We start from the raw sequence: 15,856 nt of genomic DNA on the forward strand, positions 1-15,856 counted from the left end.
GTCAAATTTTCTTGAAGTTCTGGGTGGAAGAAAAATGTAGTTTCCAGAAAGTCTGTTAGGTTTTTATAGGGTTCTTAGCTGGGTATGCAGGACCAGGCATTAGGTAAATGAATGAGAAGCCTGGACTTGGAGACTGATGAAGATCCAAGCTATAGGGGAATGACTCCGAGGAACTAACTCACAGCTGATTTTCAAATTCTAGGGAAAGGAGCTTTCAGGCAATACTGCAGTTTTTACTTTAGCTGTGATTTAGTGGGAAAGGGAGGCTATGGGATATCTTACATAAGACCTGGGTTTGGATTTCCACTTTCCTACTCATTAGAATACTGACTTTGGGCCAAACATTTAACTTCACTGGCCCTCAATTCCTATTCTGTAAAGTAGGAGGGAGAGGGATTGAACTAGATGGACTTGAAGGCTCTGTTTAGATCTATGAAGCACATTTCTGATCCAGACACTATCTCCTGTCTCCAGGCTGCAGCTTTCCTTCTCAGCATTCTGGCCCCTCTCCTAATAAGGATCTTTCATCCTTGACTTTTCCACATTCTTTAGTTTGAGAAGTTCTAGCAGACATTATGAGGGACCCTGCAGTCCCAATTCATGTCAGGCATGGGAGGAGCAGCACCTATTTTATGTAAACTAGACTGGTTTCCCTTTAAGATGTGGGGATTGTCTGGTGCTCTTATTGACTGAGTATAAAAGTTTTACCCTTTGGGCCTTGGTTCTATAGGTTTTAGGGGAATTCTCACTGTTCTGTAGGCTCTCACAGAACAGCGAGAATTCCCCGAAAACTATTTCAGAGTCAGAGAGTAGCACATTATCCAAATTGTATCCTTTTAAATATTCTCCTAAATTGTGGTTGGCTGGTTTTTATTGCACTTTATGATCCACAAGTGCCCCTAAACCAGAATTATTAGATTAGCCTGGGCCAGCTCTGACTCAGAAGGGCAGTTCCTATCTCCATCCCTCATCAGATCGAGGCCTGAAGCAGTATCACTAGTTGAAATTTGAAAGGCAAAAGGTAATAAAGGGCATTCTAGATCTAAATAGTAGCATGAATCCATTTGATAAGAAATGAGTCATGTCCCCCAACCAATTCTATTCAATAACTATTTAGTAAATATCTACTATGTGCAAGGCTAATTGAGAATACTAATATGAAATAAGAAACAGAATCTGCCCCTAAAGGAGCTGACAATTAAACCATGCCAGTTATGTACTCAAATATGTATGGGGAAAGGAGGAAGGCACTGTGCTAAGCATTTTATAAATATTATCTCATTTGAGCCTCATGACTCTGTGAAATAGATTCTGTTATTATTCCCATTTTATAGTTTAAGAATCTGAAGCAAACAGAAGCTAAGTGACTTCCCCAGGGTCACATAGCTAATAAACATCTGGGCCAGATTTGAAGTGCAGGCTTTCTGATTTCTATCTTTTTTATCACTTAGTAGTACAAGGCATATACCAGGGGAGTGCAAAGGAAATAGTCAGCATTATACTATGAGAGTTCAAAGAAGGGAAAGGTCCCTACTAGCTTCATGGAAGAGGTATCCCTTGAAATGGAGCTGGAAGGAAGATAAATTTCAACAGATGGAAATATTAGTGGTGGTGGTGGTTGTGGTAGAGGGTGGAGAATTTCATTTTATCCATGCAGGATATAAGAGAAAAGCTGTGAAGGTGGGATAGGGCAAAAAATGAATGGGGGATTCTAAGAAGTCCAATTTGGCTCAAACAACTAGAGTCCTAAGGAAAACACAATAAGATAAATCTGGAAAGTTAGGTTGGAAGGAGACTGTGGAGACCCTTTAATCCAAGACAAAGATTTTGCACTTTCTTTGGTAGATAACAGAGGGCAATAGAGACAATAGAAAAAATGTTTCTGAGCAGAAACAGACAATTTGAATTGCTGCACTGGTAAACTGTGGGAAGGATAGACTGGATTTATAAGCAGTGGAAGATTGTGAAGTGTAGTTAAGAATGATGAAGGCTGAAGAGAAGAACTGTATAAGATTTAAGAAGGGTCTTGACTGAGACAGTGTTGCTAGGGAAAGGAATGTCTTCAGAAACAAACTTCAAAGAACAAAAATAGTCATCTTCATATACAGAGGGAATATGGTAAAATGTAAACCACACTGGACTTGAGGTTAAAATACCTGGATCTGAGTTCTAGCTCTGGTTCTTACTAGGTATATGAACATGGTCAAGTCATTTAACTTCCATGACCCTTTTTTATGTTGTTTATAAAAGGGATTAATAATGACTACTCTACCTACCTCACTATGCTATGAAGATACAATACCAACAATCCACATCATATGGTGCTTTGTGGTTTATAAATCACAAAATAATAATTGACATTTATATATCACTTTATGGTTTACTAAGACCTTTGTATACCTAATCTCATTTGATCTTCTATAATGCTGTGAAGTAGGTAACCTGCTACTTGGATGAATTTGTGATTTCAGCTCTGAAAATTAGCAACCACTTCGGTGCCTAAGGAACTAAAGCACTGGGTACTCTTCCTCTCCACTAAGGGACTCATCTGCTCATCCATGTAGTACAGACTAGTTTTTAGTTGAAATGAAGAGCCTGGCTTCTAAAGAGATAGGGTAGACTGTTTTTCTCTTACTCTTCCACTCATTACACCCAGCATTCCTACCCCAGTGCTCTATGGACAATTATTTAAAGCTTTAGGTTTTTATTGTTTCTAGAGTCTGAAGTGGTGAGTGGATAGGCACTGAATAGAGAAAGGTGTGTTATGTAAATCAGGCACTGAACTTCCCCACACAAAAGCAGTGCTCATCATTAAAGGTCCCCCTCAAACGTGCATTACTTAAAAAAAAAAAACACCTTAAAACAGGATATAGTGAGTAAAACATCTGAACATGAAACAATTTCCAGAACTTCTGGCTAGGCATTTTTACATTTTCCCTCACTCTTCTCTATCTCCTTCAAGGTGGTTATCTTCTTGGCAAGTCATGCCAGGGACAGGGTCAACCTAGCACTTACCTATCACTTCCAACAGCACAAACCCATGTTGAAACCAGCCAGAGCCATTGATGGATCTAGTATTTCTAACCTTTAAACTCATGAGATTGTCTCTGAGATTGGGCATATCCAGCTTGGAGACAATGATCAGGCAGAGAAATACAAAGCAGAAAATGCCACCAGAAGGGCAATTTGGAACTATGCCCAAAGGGCGCTAAGAGACTGTCTGCCCTTTGGTCCAGACATAGCATTGCTGGGTTTGCACCCAAAGAGATAATAAGGAAAAAGACTTGTACAAGAATATTCATAGCTGTGCTCTTTGTGGTGGCCAAAAATTGGAAAACGAGGTGATGCCCTTTGATTGGGGAATGGCTGAACACATTGTGGTATCTGTTGGTGATGGAATACTATTGTGCCAAAAGGAATAATGAACTGGAGGAATTCCATGTGAAGTGGAGCAACCTCCAGGAATTGATGCAGAGTGAAAGGAGCAGAACCAGGAGAACATTGTACACACAGACTGATACACTGTGGTACAATCGAATGTAATGGACTTCTCCACTAGTGGCAATGCAGTGATTCTGAACAACTCGGAGGGATTTACAAGAAGGAAACTATCCACATCCAGAGGAAAAGAAAAACTGTGGGAGTAAAAACACCAAAGAAAAACAACTGCTTGGTTACATGGGTCGAGGGGGATAAGACTGGGGATGTAGACTCTAAATGAACATCCTTGTGCAAACATCAACAACATGGAAATAGGTTCTGATCAAGGACACATGTAAAACCCAGTGATTCTGCCGAGGAAGTCTACTCAAGAACCTTCTTCTAGATTTCTTGACATTGCATAGATACCAGTGAATCACGTCCATTGGTTGCTCCTCCCTCTTGACATGTGATTAGTGAGGGAGGGAGGGAGGGCAAGTATTTTCTCAATTTTATAGCTGAGGAAATTCAAACCTGAAGCTATGCAACTATTAACTATTAGGATTAGAACTCTTAAATTCTGTCTTGGGTTCCCTTTCCCAACAATGCTTGTTCTCCCTCTAATTTTTGCTGAAGCATTTTGTACATTGAAATGTGTCATGAGGTTTTCTTATTACTTACTTAACTTTGTTTCTGGCAAGCCTGAGTTGTTCTTCCTTTTCTGGACCTACTTTGAGTGTCTTAAACTTCATCTGCTACAAGGTCCATTGTCTCAAATGTTTCCTTTTATTGCTGTATTCTCTCCACGATAGCCAAATTCAGTTCCTCTTTTTCTTTAAAAAATTTTAGATTCACAGATGTTCAAGTTTCAAAGAAAGTGATGTAATTGATGCCTGTGATGGGCCTAATTTGGCTAGAGCAGAGTAATCACACACTATGATCACATACCAACTTCAGATAAGTGGGAGAATTCCAGAGGAGGGCAACTAGGATAGTAAAGAGTCTTGAGTCTATGCTGTATTTTAGAGAAGGTTTGGAGAAGGAGGCTCTTGAAAGCTATCTTCAAGTATCTGAAGGGTCATCATGCAAAAGATGGATTAGGAGGCATCTAGGTGACTCAGTGGATAGACAGCCATGTCTAGAAATAAATGGGAGATTGTGGGTTCAAATGTGGCTCTAGACACTTCCTACTTATGTGGCCCTGGGCAAGTCACTTAACTAGATTTGCCTATACCTTCCCATTCTTCTGCTTTGGGACCAGTTCTAAACTGGAAGGTAAGAATTTTAATAGATAGATAGATAGATGAATAAGTAAATTTAAAATGTATTACATTTGTACTATTTAGCCCCAGAATATAGAATAAGGAGCAATTGGTAGGAATTGCAAAGAGAAAATTTTAGGCATGATGTTGAGAAAAAAAAAAAAAACCTTTCTAATAATTAGAGCCATACAAAAGTAGAATGCATTTCCTTGAAAAGTGATGGGTTCCTCTTTCTTGGAGATCTTCAAGTAAAGGCTATATGGAGGACCAATTGTCAGTTAAGTTGCAATGAGGTATATGGTTTGGACAAGTTGTCTGTTGAGTTTCTCACAAATTCTTAAGTGCTATGATTTTATGACTATAATTAACCTCTTTACAATACAGTACTCACCTCAGAATTTCAGATTCCTTTTGGCATCATCTGCCCCCTCTTTAGGGCAAAATAGACTTCCCTTTACCCTGACAGAGAGTATTTCTAGCATTCTTCTTTAAAACCATTAAGGCAAAAGAGCATTAAGGACTAGGCAACTGGTATTAAGTGACTTGTCCAGGGTCACACTGCTAGGAAGTGTTTATGGTCAGATTTGAAACCCAGTCCTCTCAATTTCAGTCCTGGAGCTCTATCAATTGATTCACCTAGATGCCTTGATCTCTCTCATTTTTCATTGACCCCCAGTGGTAAATATAGACTTTCTGGGAGTGTAGTCTGGAGTATAAGGGGAGGAAATAGATACCACAGAGAGTCTTCTAATGGAAAGGATGATGGAGGTAGAGAGGCAGCTCAGATGTTAAAAGAGATGCCATAACTATCTATCTCCTTTGTCCTAGATTCTCCTCCTTGAGTTTCTGAAGATATCTGATCCTTTTTATCTCTAGTTTCTTCAGGATCACTGGATACCTCTGGCAGAAGACTGGCACTGTGTCCTCTGGACAAAAATTCTTTCAACTGCTTCTGTCAGGGAAGTGGATTTTGACTACCATGAACTATTTTTTTTCATATACTGTAAATCTCATGAGACAAATACACCTAGTAAAGTCTATCAGTGACCTCTTATAGATCAGTGGAGCTAACCAGGGCAGACTTCAAATTTATTTCTCCATTGTTTCATGCTACTTGGGAATTTTGCCACTGGTTGATAACAAATGAGGCAGGGTCTAGAACATCTGGGTCTTTGGTCTGGCTTTGCCAGTGGTATTCAGTGTGTGCCCTTGTACAAATAATTTTCCTTCTCTTGGTCTCACTTTCTCCATCTGCAAAAATAGAACAATTGTTTCACATCCTTTCTCTAAAAGCTTGAGGTTATCAGTTGGATAAGAGATAATCACAGCTGTGAATGGTCTCTTAGCAAAGTGGGCAGGGAAGAGAGGTGCTCTAGAGATTATGAATTATTTTTTAAAATCAAAAGTCTGGAGATGATCTGCCAAAATGGCTGACTGCAAACATGCAAACAAGTTAGAAATAACCCTGAGGCAAAGTGAAGAGGCAGTTATGTTGAGTTCCTCTTTTCTAATTTAAGAGGTTTCAAGTTGAACTCTATCAGTAAGTTGGAAGTAGCAAGAGATCCAAAGACACCTATCAGGATGCTATTGTGGGACTCTGTTACCTGGGCTCTTGTCATACCTTCCATGAGACTATGTGCAGCTCTGTTGCTCCTAGGTGAGGAATGTGTTTGAGGATTTATGTGTGCTTACTGTCTTGGTGCTGGGTATAGGCATGCTTTTAAATTTCTAAATGTATATCTGCCTATGATAAAGAAGGAGGCTGGGTATGGTAATGTACCCCTATAATCTCTGCTACTGGGGGGAGGCTGAGATTTGGTGGATCTCTTGGGTGTGGGAGCTCTGAAATGTAGTAGGGATAAAGTTAACTGGTTTTCTTGCTAAATCTGGAATTAACATGGAAAACTTGGTAAAGAGACGGGAGAGAGTTATCAAGCTGCCTGAGGAGGGGCCAAGTGGCCCATTTTAGAAATAGAATAAGTCAAAATTTTTACTCTTATTAGTATTGGGTTCAAGCCTATGAGGGATCATTTCACTTCCAGCCTAGGTAATATAGGAAGGAGAAATAGAAAGAAAGAAAGAAAGAAAGAAAGAAAGAAAGAAAGAAAGAAAGAAAGAAAGAAAGAAAGAAAGAAAGAAAGAAAGAAAGAAAGAAAGAAAGAAAGAAGGAAGGAAGGAAGGAAGGAAGGAAGGAAGGAAGGAAGGAAGGAAGGAAGGAAGGAAGGAAGGAAGGAAGGAAGGAAGGAAGGAAGGAAGGAAGGAAGGAAGGAAGGAAGGAAGGAAGGAAAGAAAGAAAGAAAGAAAGAAAGAAAGAAAGAAAGAAAGAAAGAAAGAAAGAAAGAAAGAAAGAAAGAAAGAAAGAAAGAAAGAAAGAAAGAAAGAAAGAAAGAAAGAAAGAAAGAAAGAAAGAAAGAAAGAAAGAAAGAAGTTGTCAGGAAAGTTAATGGACAAGGTGTGAAAAGCTACCCAGGATGTCCTGTGAGGGATACAGATAAAGGGCTTGGGGAAACAGATGACCATAAAGGACCTAGAATAAATTGAAATTATAGATGTTACTGAGGGAGGAGATAGAGGTAAGGTCCTTAAGGGTGAAGAAGAGTTTTGGTTATATGAGGCACTCTAAAGAAGCAGAGAAGAGAAATAATTAGGGACTCAAGCAATCAATCAATTAAGAAGCATTTATTAGGTCTGGGTAATGGATATACAAATAAAACAATGAAATAGTACTACCTTTAGGGAATTAATATTAAATTGAGAGAGACAACATATATCTAAGTAAGTATACACTGAATATATAAAAATAGGTTCAAGGTGATTTTATGAGGGAGGATACTAAGGCCTCAGAGGATTCAGAAAGTAACCAAAGTGGTGCTTCTAAGTGGAGTTTGAACTGACTCTTAGAGGAAACTAGGGATACTGAGAGGTGAGGATCAAGTGAATTTCAGACATGGAGGACAGACAGGGCAAAAGCACAAAGATAGGAGACAGAGTGTCATGTTTTTGAAGAATAGTAAGCAGGACACTTTGGCTGGACTACAGTATGTGTGAAAAGGCATAAAATGTTAAAAATGGAAAGAGAAGTTGAGACCAAGTTGTTGAGGGATTTAAATAACAAGTAGAAGTATGTGCTTTTCATTTTAGAAGTAAATAGGGAAGTCACCAGATCAGAGATAGATATGTAATTATTGGATTTGAGATAGATTGAAAATGAGCTGAGGAAGATGGGAATAAGATATGGGCTTCTGAATGGGCCATAGAAAGAGAGAATTGGCCAAAGAAAAAGGGTCTCTCTCAGAAAGAGTTCATGGAGTAAGAGTAGGGTATGGAGTAAGACAGTGGTCTTAAATTTTGAGACAAGGGTGAAAAGCGACTTTTGCGATGACCTGTAACGATGGATGACAGAGGGGTTAGGCTGAGGACAAGGGCTGTCATTGCCTTAGAAATTTTGATGTAGCAAAGGTCACCTAGGAAGAGATGCCTGTTAGATACTGGGCTGGAGAGAAGACAATGAGAGGTGGGGGACAGTACCAAATGGTGGTAGTCTTCTGTGAGGAAAGGTATTCAAGGATGTGGAGGCAAATAAAGTCTTTCTGGGAAATCACAGAGAAGGGAGAAAAATCACCAACAGAGTATATAGGAAACCTCATTCTGGCCACCAACTTGGGCCCTCATAGAATCAGAAACCCATAGTTTAATCTAACCTTAACTTAAAATGAACAAAATTTCCTTTTGCAACAACCCTGATGCAATGAAGAGGTTTGGAGTCAGAAGATCTGGGTTGGAATCTGCTTCTGCCTCTTCTAGCTTTGTGACCTTCAGCATGTTACAGCTTTTGTGGGCTTCAGTTTCCTCATTCATGTATGAGGGAGTTGGATTAGATGCCTTCTAAGGTAAAGCTCTAAATCTGATCCATCCAATTACTTCCCACCACTTTAGTGCCTGAACACCAATCTCTGCTTTTTTATAGGAACAACCTGCAGTGGAGCTGGTGAGTTCAACATTCTCTTCTACAACTTTCACCTTTTTCCACCTCACAGTATTTTCGAGAAACAGAGTTAGTGACTCAAATGAATAAACAAATGATTGAAGGAAAGTCTTGGGGTCTCCTAGCTCTGCCCTGGAATTAGCCAGTTCCTAAATGAGGGGTGAGGATATCAGTGAGGGCTAAGAGAGGAGCATTCCCCTAGAGACTCTATTGTCCCAAGATTCAAGCTATCTCCTAAGGCTACCCTGTGCTCCAGTGTTCCAGAGCCAGCCAAAGATCCTGCAGTATGAGGAGGGATCACCACCTGGGAGTGGCAGCAACCATGACAAAGAGACCTTCTGGACACCAAGCATCAGCTCTCATGTAAGCCAGGCCCCTGGGACAGAATCAGAGGGATACTCCTATGAGAACTTCAAGGGCTATGCTTTCAGCAACCCCTTACACCTGATTGTATCATATGGTAAGTGAGAGTCCCCGATTCAGTTTAGAGTTCCATCTCTACCTGTCCTCATGCCTTCAGCCAAGGCCCCAGCCCAACCCTTAGACCTCAGTTCCCACCCCAACCTTGTTCCAAGCCCCACCTGGGGACCCTCTCGTCCAGTTTCTCCTCATCTGCCTCTCCCATGTCCCACATCAAAGCTCACTAGGCTGGCTTTCTTTCTATCCCTCAGATTTCTAAGGTATCCTGTCCTGGCCATATATTATCCAACACCAATCTAAGGCTCTGGTTCTGGAAATGTTTTAGAGGATTCATGGAAAGGGGAAAACTTGACTATTAGGAAGGGAAATTGGATATTTCATATCAGTGGAGTATGATCCATGTAATGAAGATGAACTGGTAGAAGAGTGAGCTGAGTGCTAAACTGGGGAGAAATATGGTATGGGAGGGGGAACTTTGGGATGAGGGTTGCCAGGATCCTTTCTGTCACTGGGTAAGAGGGCTCTCTGTGCTGCCCATTCCTGTTAACCCCCGACTATAGCCCACTTAGTGAATATTCTCAGGAAAGTGTCTCTAACAAGAGGATGGGCCTCTCCATCTTCCTCTTCTCCAACTTCCTCTGTATCTCAGGAGGTTTTAGCATGGCAGGGAGTCAGTGCATCATCCGCCTCCCTAGGGGCTTGAGCTTCCAGAAATCTCAGAGAGAAAGTGAGGAGATCCAGAGTGTAGGAAGATGGGGTTGTGAAGCAATGGAGTGACTCCAGCTCTCTTGGACTGCAGACTGGCTGATACTGCAGGGCCCCACCCAGCCTGTGTTCGAGGGTGACTCTGTGATCCTTCACTGCCGGGCATGGGGGGATTGGCCTCTGCACCAGGTCACCTTCTATCGAGATGGCTCAGCCTTAGGTCCCCCAGGGCCTGACATGGTGTTCTTGATCGGTTCGGTTCACACAGTCGACAGTGGACACTATCACTGCACTGGCATCTTCAAGAGTCCTGGCCCTGGAGCCAAGAAGGCAGCTGCGGTGGTCCTTAGAGTACAAGGTATGAACTGGGCTGATGTTCAACGGAGGGGGTGGTGCCATAAATAAAAGTCTTGGTCGGGGGAGGGGGGGGGGCAATGCTCCAGGCTGAAGGTGGCTGGAGGATGGAGGGGTGAATGAAGCTACTTCAACGTCCAAGGGTAAGTCACTAGGATAAAGTAAGGTCAGACGAACTCGCTAGAATCTGAGACTGCTGTCCCTGGGCTGGAGGTGGGCAGGTCATTTAAACGTGAATTTATATTTTGTAATAAATAGGTACTGGTGTTTCTATTTATTACAACTGGCACCCTTAAGACTGACTGAATCCCACAATCCTTAGAAAGGTAGAGAAGTAGAAAAGATGTTCAAACAAGTTATTTGTGGTACTGTGGTGATGGCTGTCATTGCTTGTTTCTGGGTCTACAATCTTACACAATTTGTAGAGTAATTTGAGATAAACTCATGACTTTCTCATACATTTCTTTTGAATTCTCTTCTAAATATGTCTATCCTCATTTAAATAAGCAAATTTTACATCACGAATTACCCCATTCTAAATCATAGTGACTGCAGCTAGGCTGCAAAACTTTTTTTTTTTTTAAAGCTCTTACTTTCTATCTTCTTAAGATTGGTAAGAAAGAAAAGCAAGGCTTGGCAGAGAGGGTTACGTGGGGATCACACAGGTAGGAAGTGTGTGTGAGGCCAGGTCTGAACCTCTTGATTCCAGGCCAGGTCTGAATCCTCCTGATTCCAGGCCTGGTCCTCTTTCTACTCTGCCACCTAGCTGTACCAAGCAACAAACTCTTCAAAGAGATTTATTGAAGAAGCATGAATCAAGGACTCTTCTCCTTTTCTGGTCCTTCAGATTTCTTTATTTCCATTATATTCCTCTTTTCCATAGTTTAATAGATTTCAACTCAACTCACTCCAGCAAACACTGATGAAAAATGCCTACTATGCTCCAAAAAGTAAGCAGTAATGGCTAGAAAGCTGTCTTCAGAACCAGGAAGCTCTGGGCTCATCTGGCCTCTGAAATATATGAGCTATAAGATTTCACTTAAATTCTCAGTGTTCTAGTTTAATGTACACCTGCCAGCCACATGTTGATTTAGAAGGCTCCAAATGAATATTATCTATGTTGTATTATATTTTCATTTATTTTGTTAAACATTTCCCAATTACATTTTAATCTAGTGAGGGTCCATTGCTGAGTTTGACACCTCTGCTCTAGGCAATTCTCTGAAACAATCTCTGTCCTCAAGGAACTTGCATTTTACTGGGGAAATATAACATAGATACAAGAAGGCAAATACAAAGTATATTTAGTCATTTCAGGCAGGAAGAGAATGGTAATATTCTGTGGAGTTGTGCAACCAGTAGTAAACCAGTAAGTTTTTAACAAACACCTCTCCCAGAAAAATAACCAGTAAGTTTTTAACAAACACCTCTCCCAGAAAAATAATGCATACATGACACACTTTGAAGTTTAATTTGCACTATTAACATTTTTCTCCAACATTTTCTTAGGTCTGAATAATCAACAAAATAATGAAGCAAGTTCTGATTTGTAGCAATTTCTGAGGTGTAAAAGCTCACACTGAAAATTTAGAAGTTGGCTCTTATTAACCCCATTGAGCTGGCTCCAACACACCCTTGTTAAATCCAACCATGTACAAATAAACATACCAAGAACCATATCTACTTGTAAATGAGAGCTCTAGCTCTCAGAGAGTCAAGCTGAAGAAAGACATCACAACCTTTCTGGGAGAAGGAAAGGGAGGGAAAAGAGAGAGAGAATGGGAAGAAGTTCTCAAAGCTGGGGAGAGAAGCATGATAAGAATTCTACTTGCCTTGTGGAGATCAGGACATAGGCTGTGTTTACCATTACTAACCCATCCTCACACCTCTCTTTTTTCACTTCCTCCTATACCACCTGCCTTCTCTTCAGAGCTGTTTCCCCCTCCAACAATTATAGCAACCCCCTCTACAAAGCCTCAAGAGGGGAGCCAGATGACCTTGAGCTGTGAAACAAAGCTGAGCCCCCAGAGATCAAACTCCTTGCTTCACTTCTCCTTCTACAAAGATGGCAGCATGGTTCAAAGCAAAGACAGATCTCCAATATATACACTCTTAAAAGTGCAGCTGGGAGACTCTGGCTCATACTGGTGTGAGGCAGTCATGGAAGATGGCCAGATCCGGAAACAGAGTCTCAGGCTTGAAGTTCAGGTGCAGAGTAAGTATGTTGGGCTCAGAGAGTGGGAGGGCAGGGAATGGGGCTGATGGGCTGGGTGCACCACCAGTGAATTGACTATACAAAATAGAAGGAAATGTTTAAATTGATCCAGATTTAGAGTCTTGTGAATGGATAAAAGTTCAAGAAGACATTTTAATGTATCTTTCTTAGCACTCTGGTGCCTCACCACCCCAAAAAAGAAAAACTAGAGTCAACTTGGTTGAGGGCCTTCTGTAATTGCTATGGTTATGGCCATATCTGCAGAGACCACAAAGGCAAGGAATATCCAAGGAACCCACCATGGCAATTAGAGTAATAAGTCAGGGACCTTAAAAGCCCAGTCTGTGAGAACATCTTAATAAAAACAAAAATTTTTTAACAGACTTTTTTATTGATATAGTTCATATAGTTTAAACCCAGAAAGACTAAATCTCTGGAATGATTAGAGTATAATTCAACTCAAATTGCTAGATTTCCCTAGGAGCCTTCTATTTTGATTCTTTGAAAATACTAAGAATTGATTAAAACATCCTATGAAATAGGGGAGAAAGGTAGACAGTGGATAGAATGTCAGGCCTGGAGTCAAGAAGATTAACCCTTCCTGGGTTCAGATTAGGCCTCAGATACTAGCTGTGTGTCTCAACTTCTTTGCCATCTGCAAAATGAGCTAGAGAAGGAAATGGTAAACTACTCTAGTATCTTTGCCAAGAAAACTGCAAATGGGGCACAAAGAGTTGGACACTACTGAACAATAAAGTTGGGGACTTCTCCATCTTCCATCTTTCCCCAATATAAAATGGTGGTGAAGGGGTGGAGTCATTGTTTATAGATATCTGAACAAGGAGAAAAAAACCTATTCCTTTTCTCATCCAAAACTCTTTCTTCTAGCTATTTTCCCCCACTTTCAAAGAGAGATGAAGATGCTTCCTGTCCTTGCTTTTATAATTGTTTCCAAAGTGCATGGCAGCTTGGTCAGGAAATGGAGTTAGAAGGAATATCTTTGACTATTGATCGTGTGTGTGTGTGTGTGTGTGTGTGTGTGTGTGTGTGTGTGTGTGTGTGTGTGTGTGTATTAGGTGAGGGGAAAAAAGCATGTATGAATAACAGTTCCACTGGGTTACTTCTCCTACCACGTCTCAAAGTCCCATAATGTCTAGCATAGACAGACCTGAGAGAATGAGTTTCCCTCTTCTCAAAGATAGACTGTTCCCAATCTTGCAACATAGTGTGAACCCTACCCAGCTTTTGGTATTTTTTGTTCCTTTAAACCTTCCTCATCTTTAGTACAGTACACTTCAGGACACTCCCATAGTTACACCCAATTTAGGGAGGCACAGACCCATAGAGAAATCTCTTCTTTGCAGAGGTCTCGACCAGCCACTTTTCTTTTCCTCCTGAATCAGCTCTGCAGTAGGAGGATCAGTTTAGAAACACTCATCCAGAAACCTGGGCTAGCTTTGTTTTTATAGATTAGTTATGGGTAACTTCTTTGGAGATAGAGGATAGTGCCTTCATCAGGGTGATTAGTAACAGTTATCACACTTTTGCTCCAAAGATAAACTGCACAGACTTTCTGCCAGCTTATAACAACATGATGCTGACTTCTTTTTTGTATCTTTTAACAGATTTTTCCTCAAAAAGTCCTCCCAGAGCATCAGCTTCAACTACTTCAGATCCATCTCCTAAAAAAACAGCAACTCCAAAACCAGCTCCTTCTGATCCCTTGAGGCCTTCTCAGTCCAGTCACCCTTCTTCTGGGAGTCCATGTTCAGACCCTCCTCTAAAGATGCAAGATCCCTTCCTGAGCTACCAGATGCACACCCTGCTCCATCACATACAAAATGTGAGAACCCTGCTAGGCCACCTAGTTCTAGAACTTAGGGACCTCTCTGGTCGCCTTGAATCCAAGGCTTCAGGAGTTAAAGGGTCAGCCCCCAAAGCCCATAAAGCTTCAGAAACCTCTAGGGGTCCTCAGAGGAAATAAGTCTAAGACTGAACTCTCATCTTGATAACAGGATCTGGGTCTTTAGCTTTCTTTCATTTCTATGGTTTTTTGCAACCCCATTGAAGCATGTTTTTCTGTACTAGGTGGGGAACATTTAGTTGATTTTGTCTGTGCTTGAGTATCATGAAATGCATTCTTCCAAACCTTGGACAGGAATTGGGACTATATGGCAAGAGAGTCCTGGGGAAGGGTCTTACTGAGCACCTCCCAATACCCCCAAACACACGAACACATAAGTCACAGGAAAGCTATGAGGACAACTAGGCTTCCTAGGTGACACTGGCTCTCATGTCAGTGGTTAAAGGCTGAATAGAAGAGTTTTAGATAATTGTGTCAGACCCCTCACCCCCAGGTTGCTTCAACCTCTGATACAGGTGTACCTAACAGAGGATAGCTTCAGGAAGAATGGTTGAGAACTCAGATGACACTGATAATGATGCAACTTGGTCATTGCCATCAAACATTTAGAGTGCTCTGTGCTCAAGACCTCAGGTAGCTCACAGTATAACCTATTTATTACTCAAGACTTCCCTAAGGATTTATTTTCAAGGAACACAGAAAAAGCCATCCAGAATATTAGGCACTTTCAGGGCTACTTGATTCTATTTATCACAAGGTAGTCTCACTTGACTCATTAATAATTCCTCCCTCCATGACAGCTTTGTAACAGTAGTGGAATGGGTCAGTCTTGCAGACATTAACCCAGAAGTTTCTCTTGGCTTTTATTAGGTCCTCTCAGGTAGCCTCACAGAAGATTGTACATTATGGGATAGAAAGAACCTTAGAAAGAATTGAATCCTATTTTCTCATGGAAAAGTGTGGTCTAGAGCAGTTAAATAACTTTTTCAAGATTGTAAACCATTAAATGGAAGAGGAAGAATTTAATTCCAAATCCTATTCTGAGATCAATTTTCTTTTCCATATGCTACAGAGAGAGAATTTGATCTTCACTCAAAAAGCATTGGAGGAAGGTGCTATTATTATTCCCATTTTATAGTTGAGGAAACTGAGACAGATAGAGTTTGAGTATCTTGCTTGGTACCTGTCTAAGGGCAGATGCAAACTTGGGTCTTCCTGACTCCAAGACCAGTGTGCTCTATCCACTATACTACCTAGCTGGTTTTAGTGACCAGAATTTTACCAGAAGCTTGCTATCTTTCATAAACTAATGGATAACAAATCCCTGAGCTACAAATATGTAACCCAAAATGGCTTTGAAAATTCAACAAATAAACTACACATCATCACAGATGAAACTGTTGCCTGTAATTACTTGTCCCTAACACTGAACCATAAAAATGTAAGAATATTGCAATAGATATCATCCCAAATTATATATTCTTAATCTCCAAATTATATGGAATAAAAACTTTATATTTATACATGTGTATGTACATAACACATTTCACACATACACATACATGTGTGTATAAAAGATATACATATGTGTATTGTGTACATATATGCATGTAGGCATATGCATATATGTG

At 40.7% G+C, this 15,856-nt stretch overlaps 1 protein-coding gene across 1 annotated transcript; it reads left to right on the forward strand.

Annotated features, from left to right (window-relative positions):
- Positions 1–1,593: 1,593 nt before the first annotated feature.
- On the forward strand, positions 1,594–15,615 carry FCRLA (Fc receptor like A). The gene is made up of 6 exons (XM_056814607.1): positions 1,594–1,680; positions 8,650–8,670; positions 8,872–9,127; positions 9,887–10,150; positions 12,077–12,361; positions 13,987–15,615. Exons 1-6 carry the CDS (start codon positions 1,594–1,596, stop codon positions 14,343–14,345), a joined length of 1,272 nt encoding a protein of 423 aa, XP_056670585.1. The 3' UTR covers positions 14,346–15,615.
- The last annotated feature ends 241 nt before the right edge of the window (positions 15,616–15,856 follow it).

This window comes from Monodelphis domestica, chromosome 2, assembly GCF_027887165.1.
Source record: "Monodelphis domestica isolate mMonDom1 chromosome 2, mMonDom1.pri, whole genome shotgun sequence".
NCBI lineage: Eukaryota > Metazoa > Chordata > Mammalia > Didelphimorphia > Didelphidae > Monodelphis > Monodelphis domestica.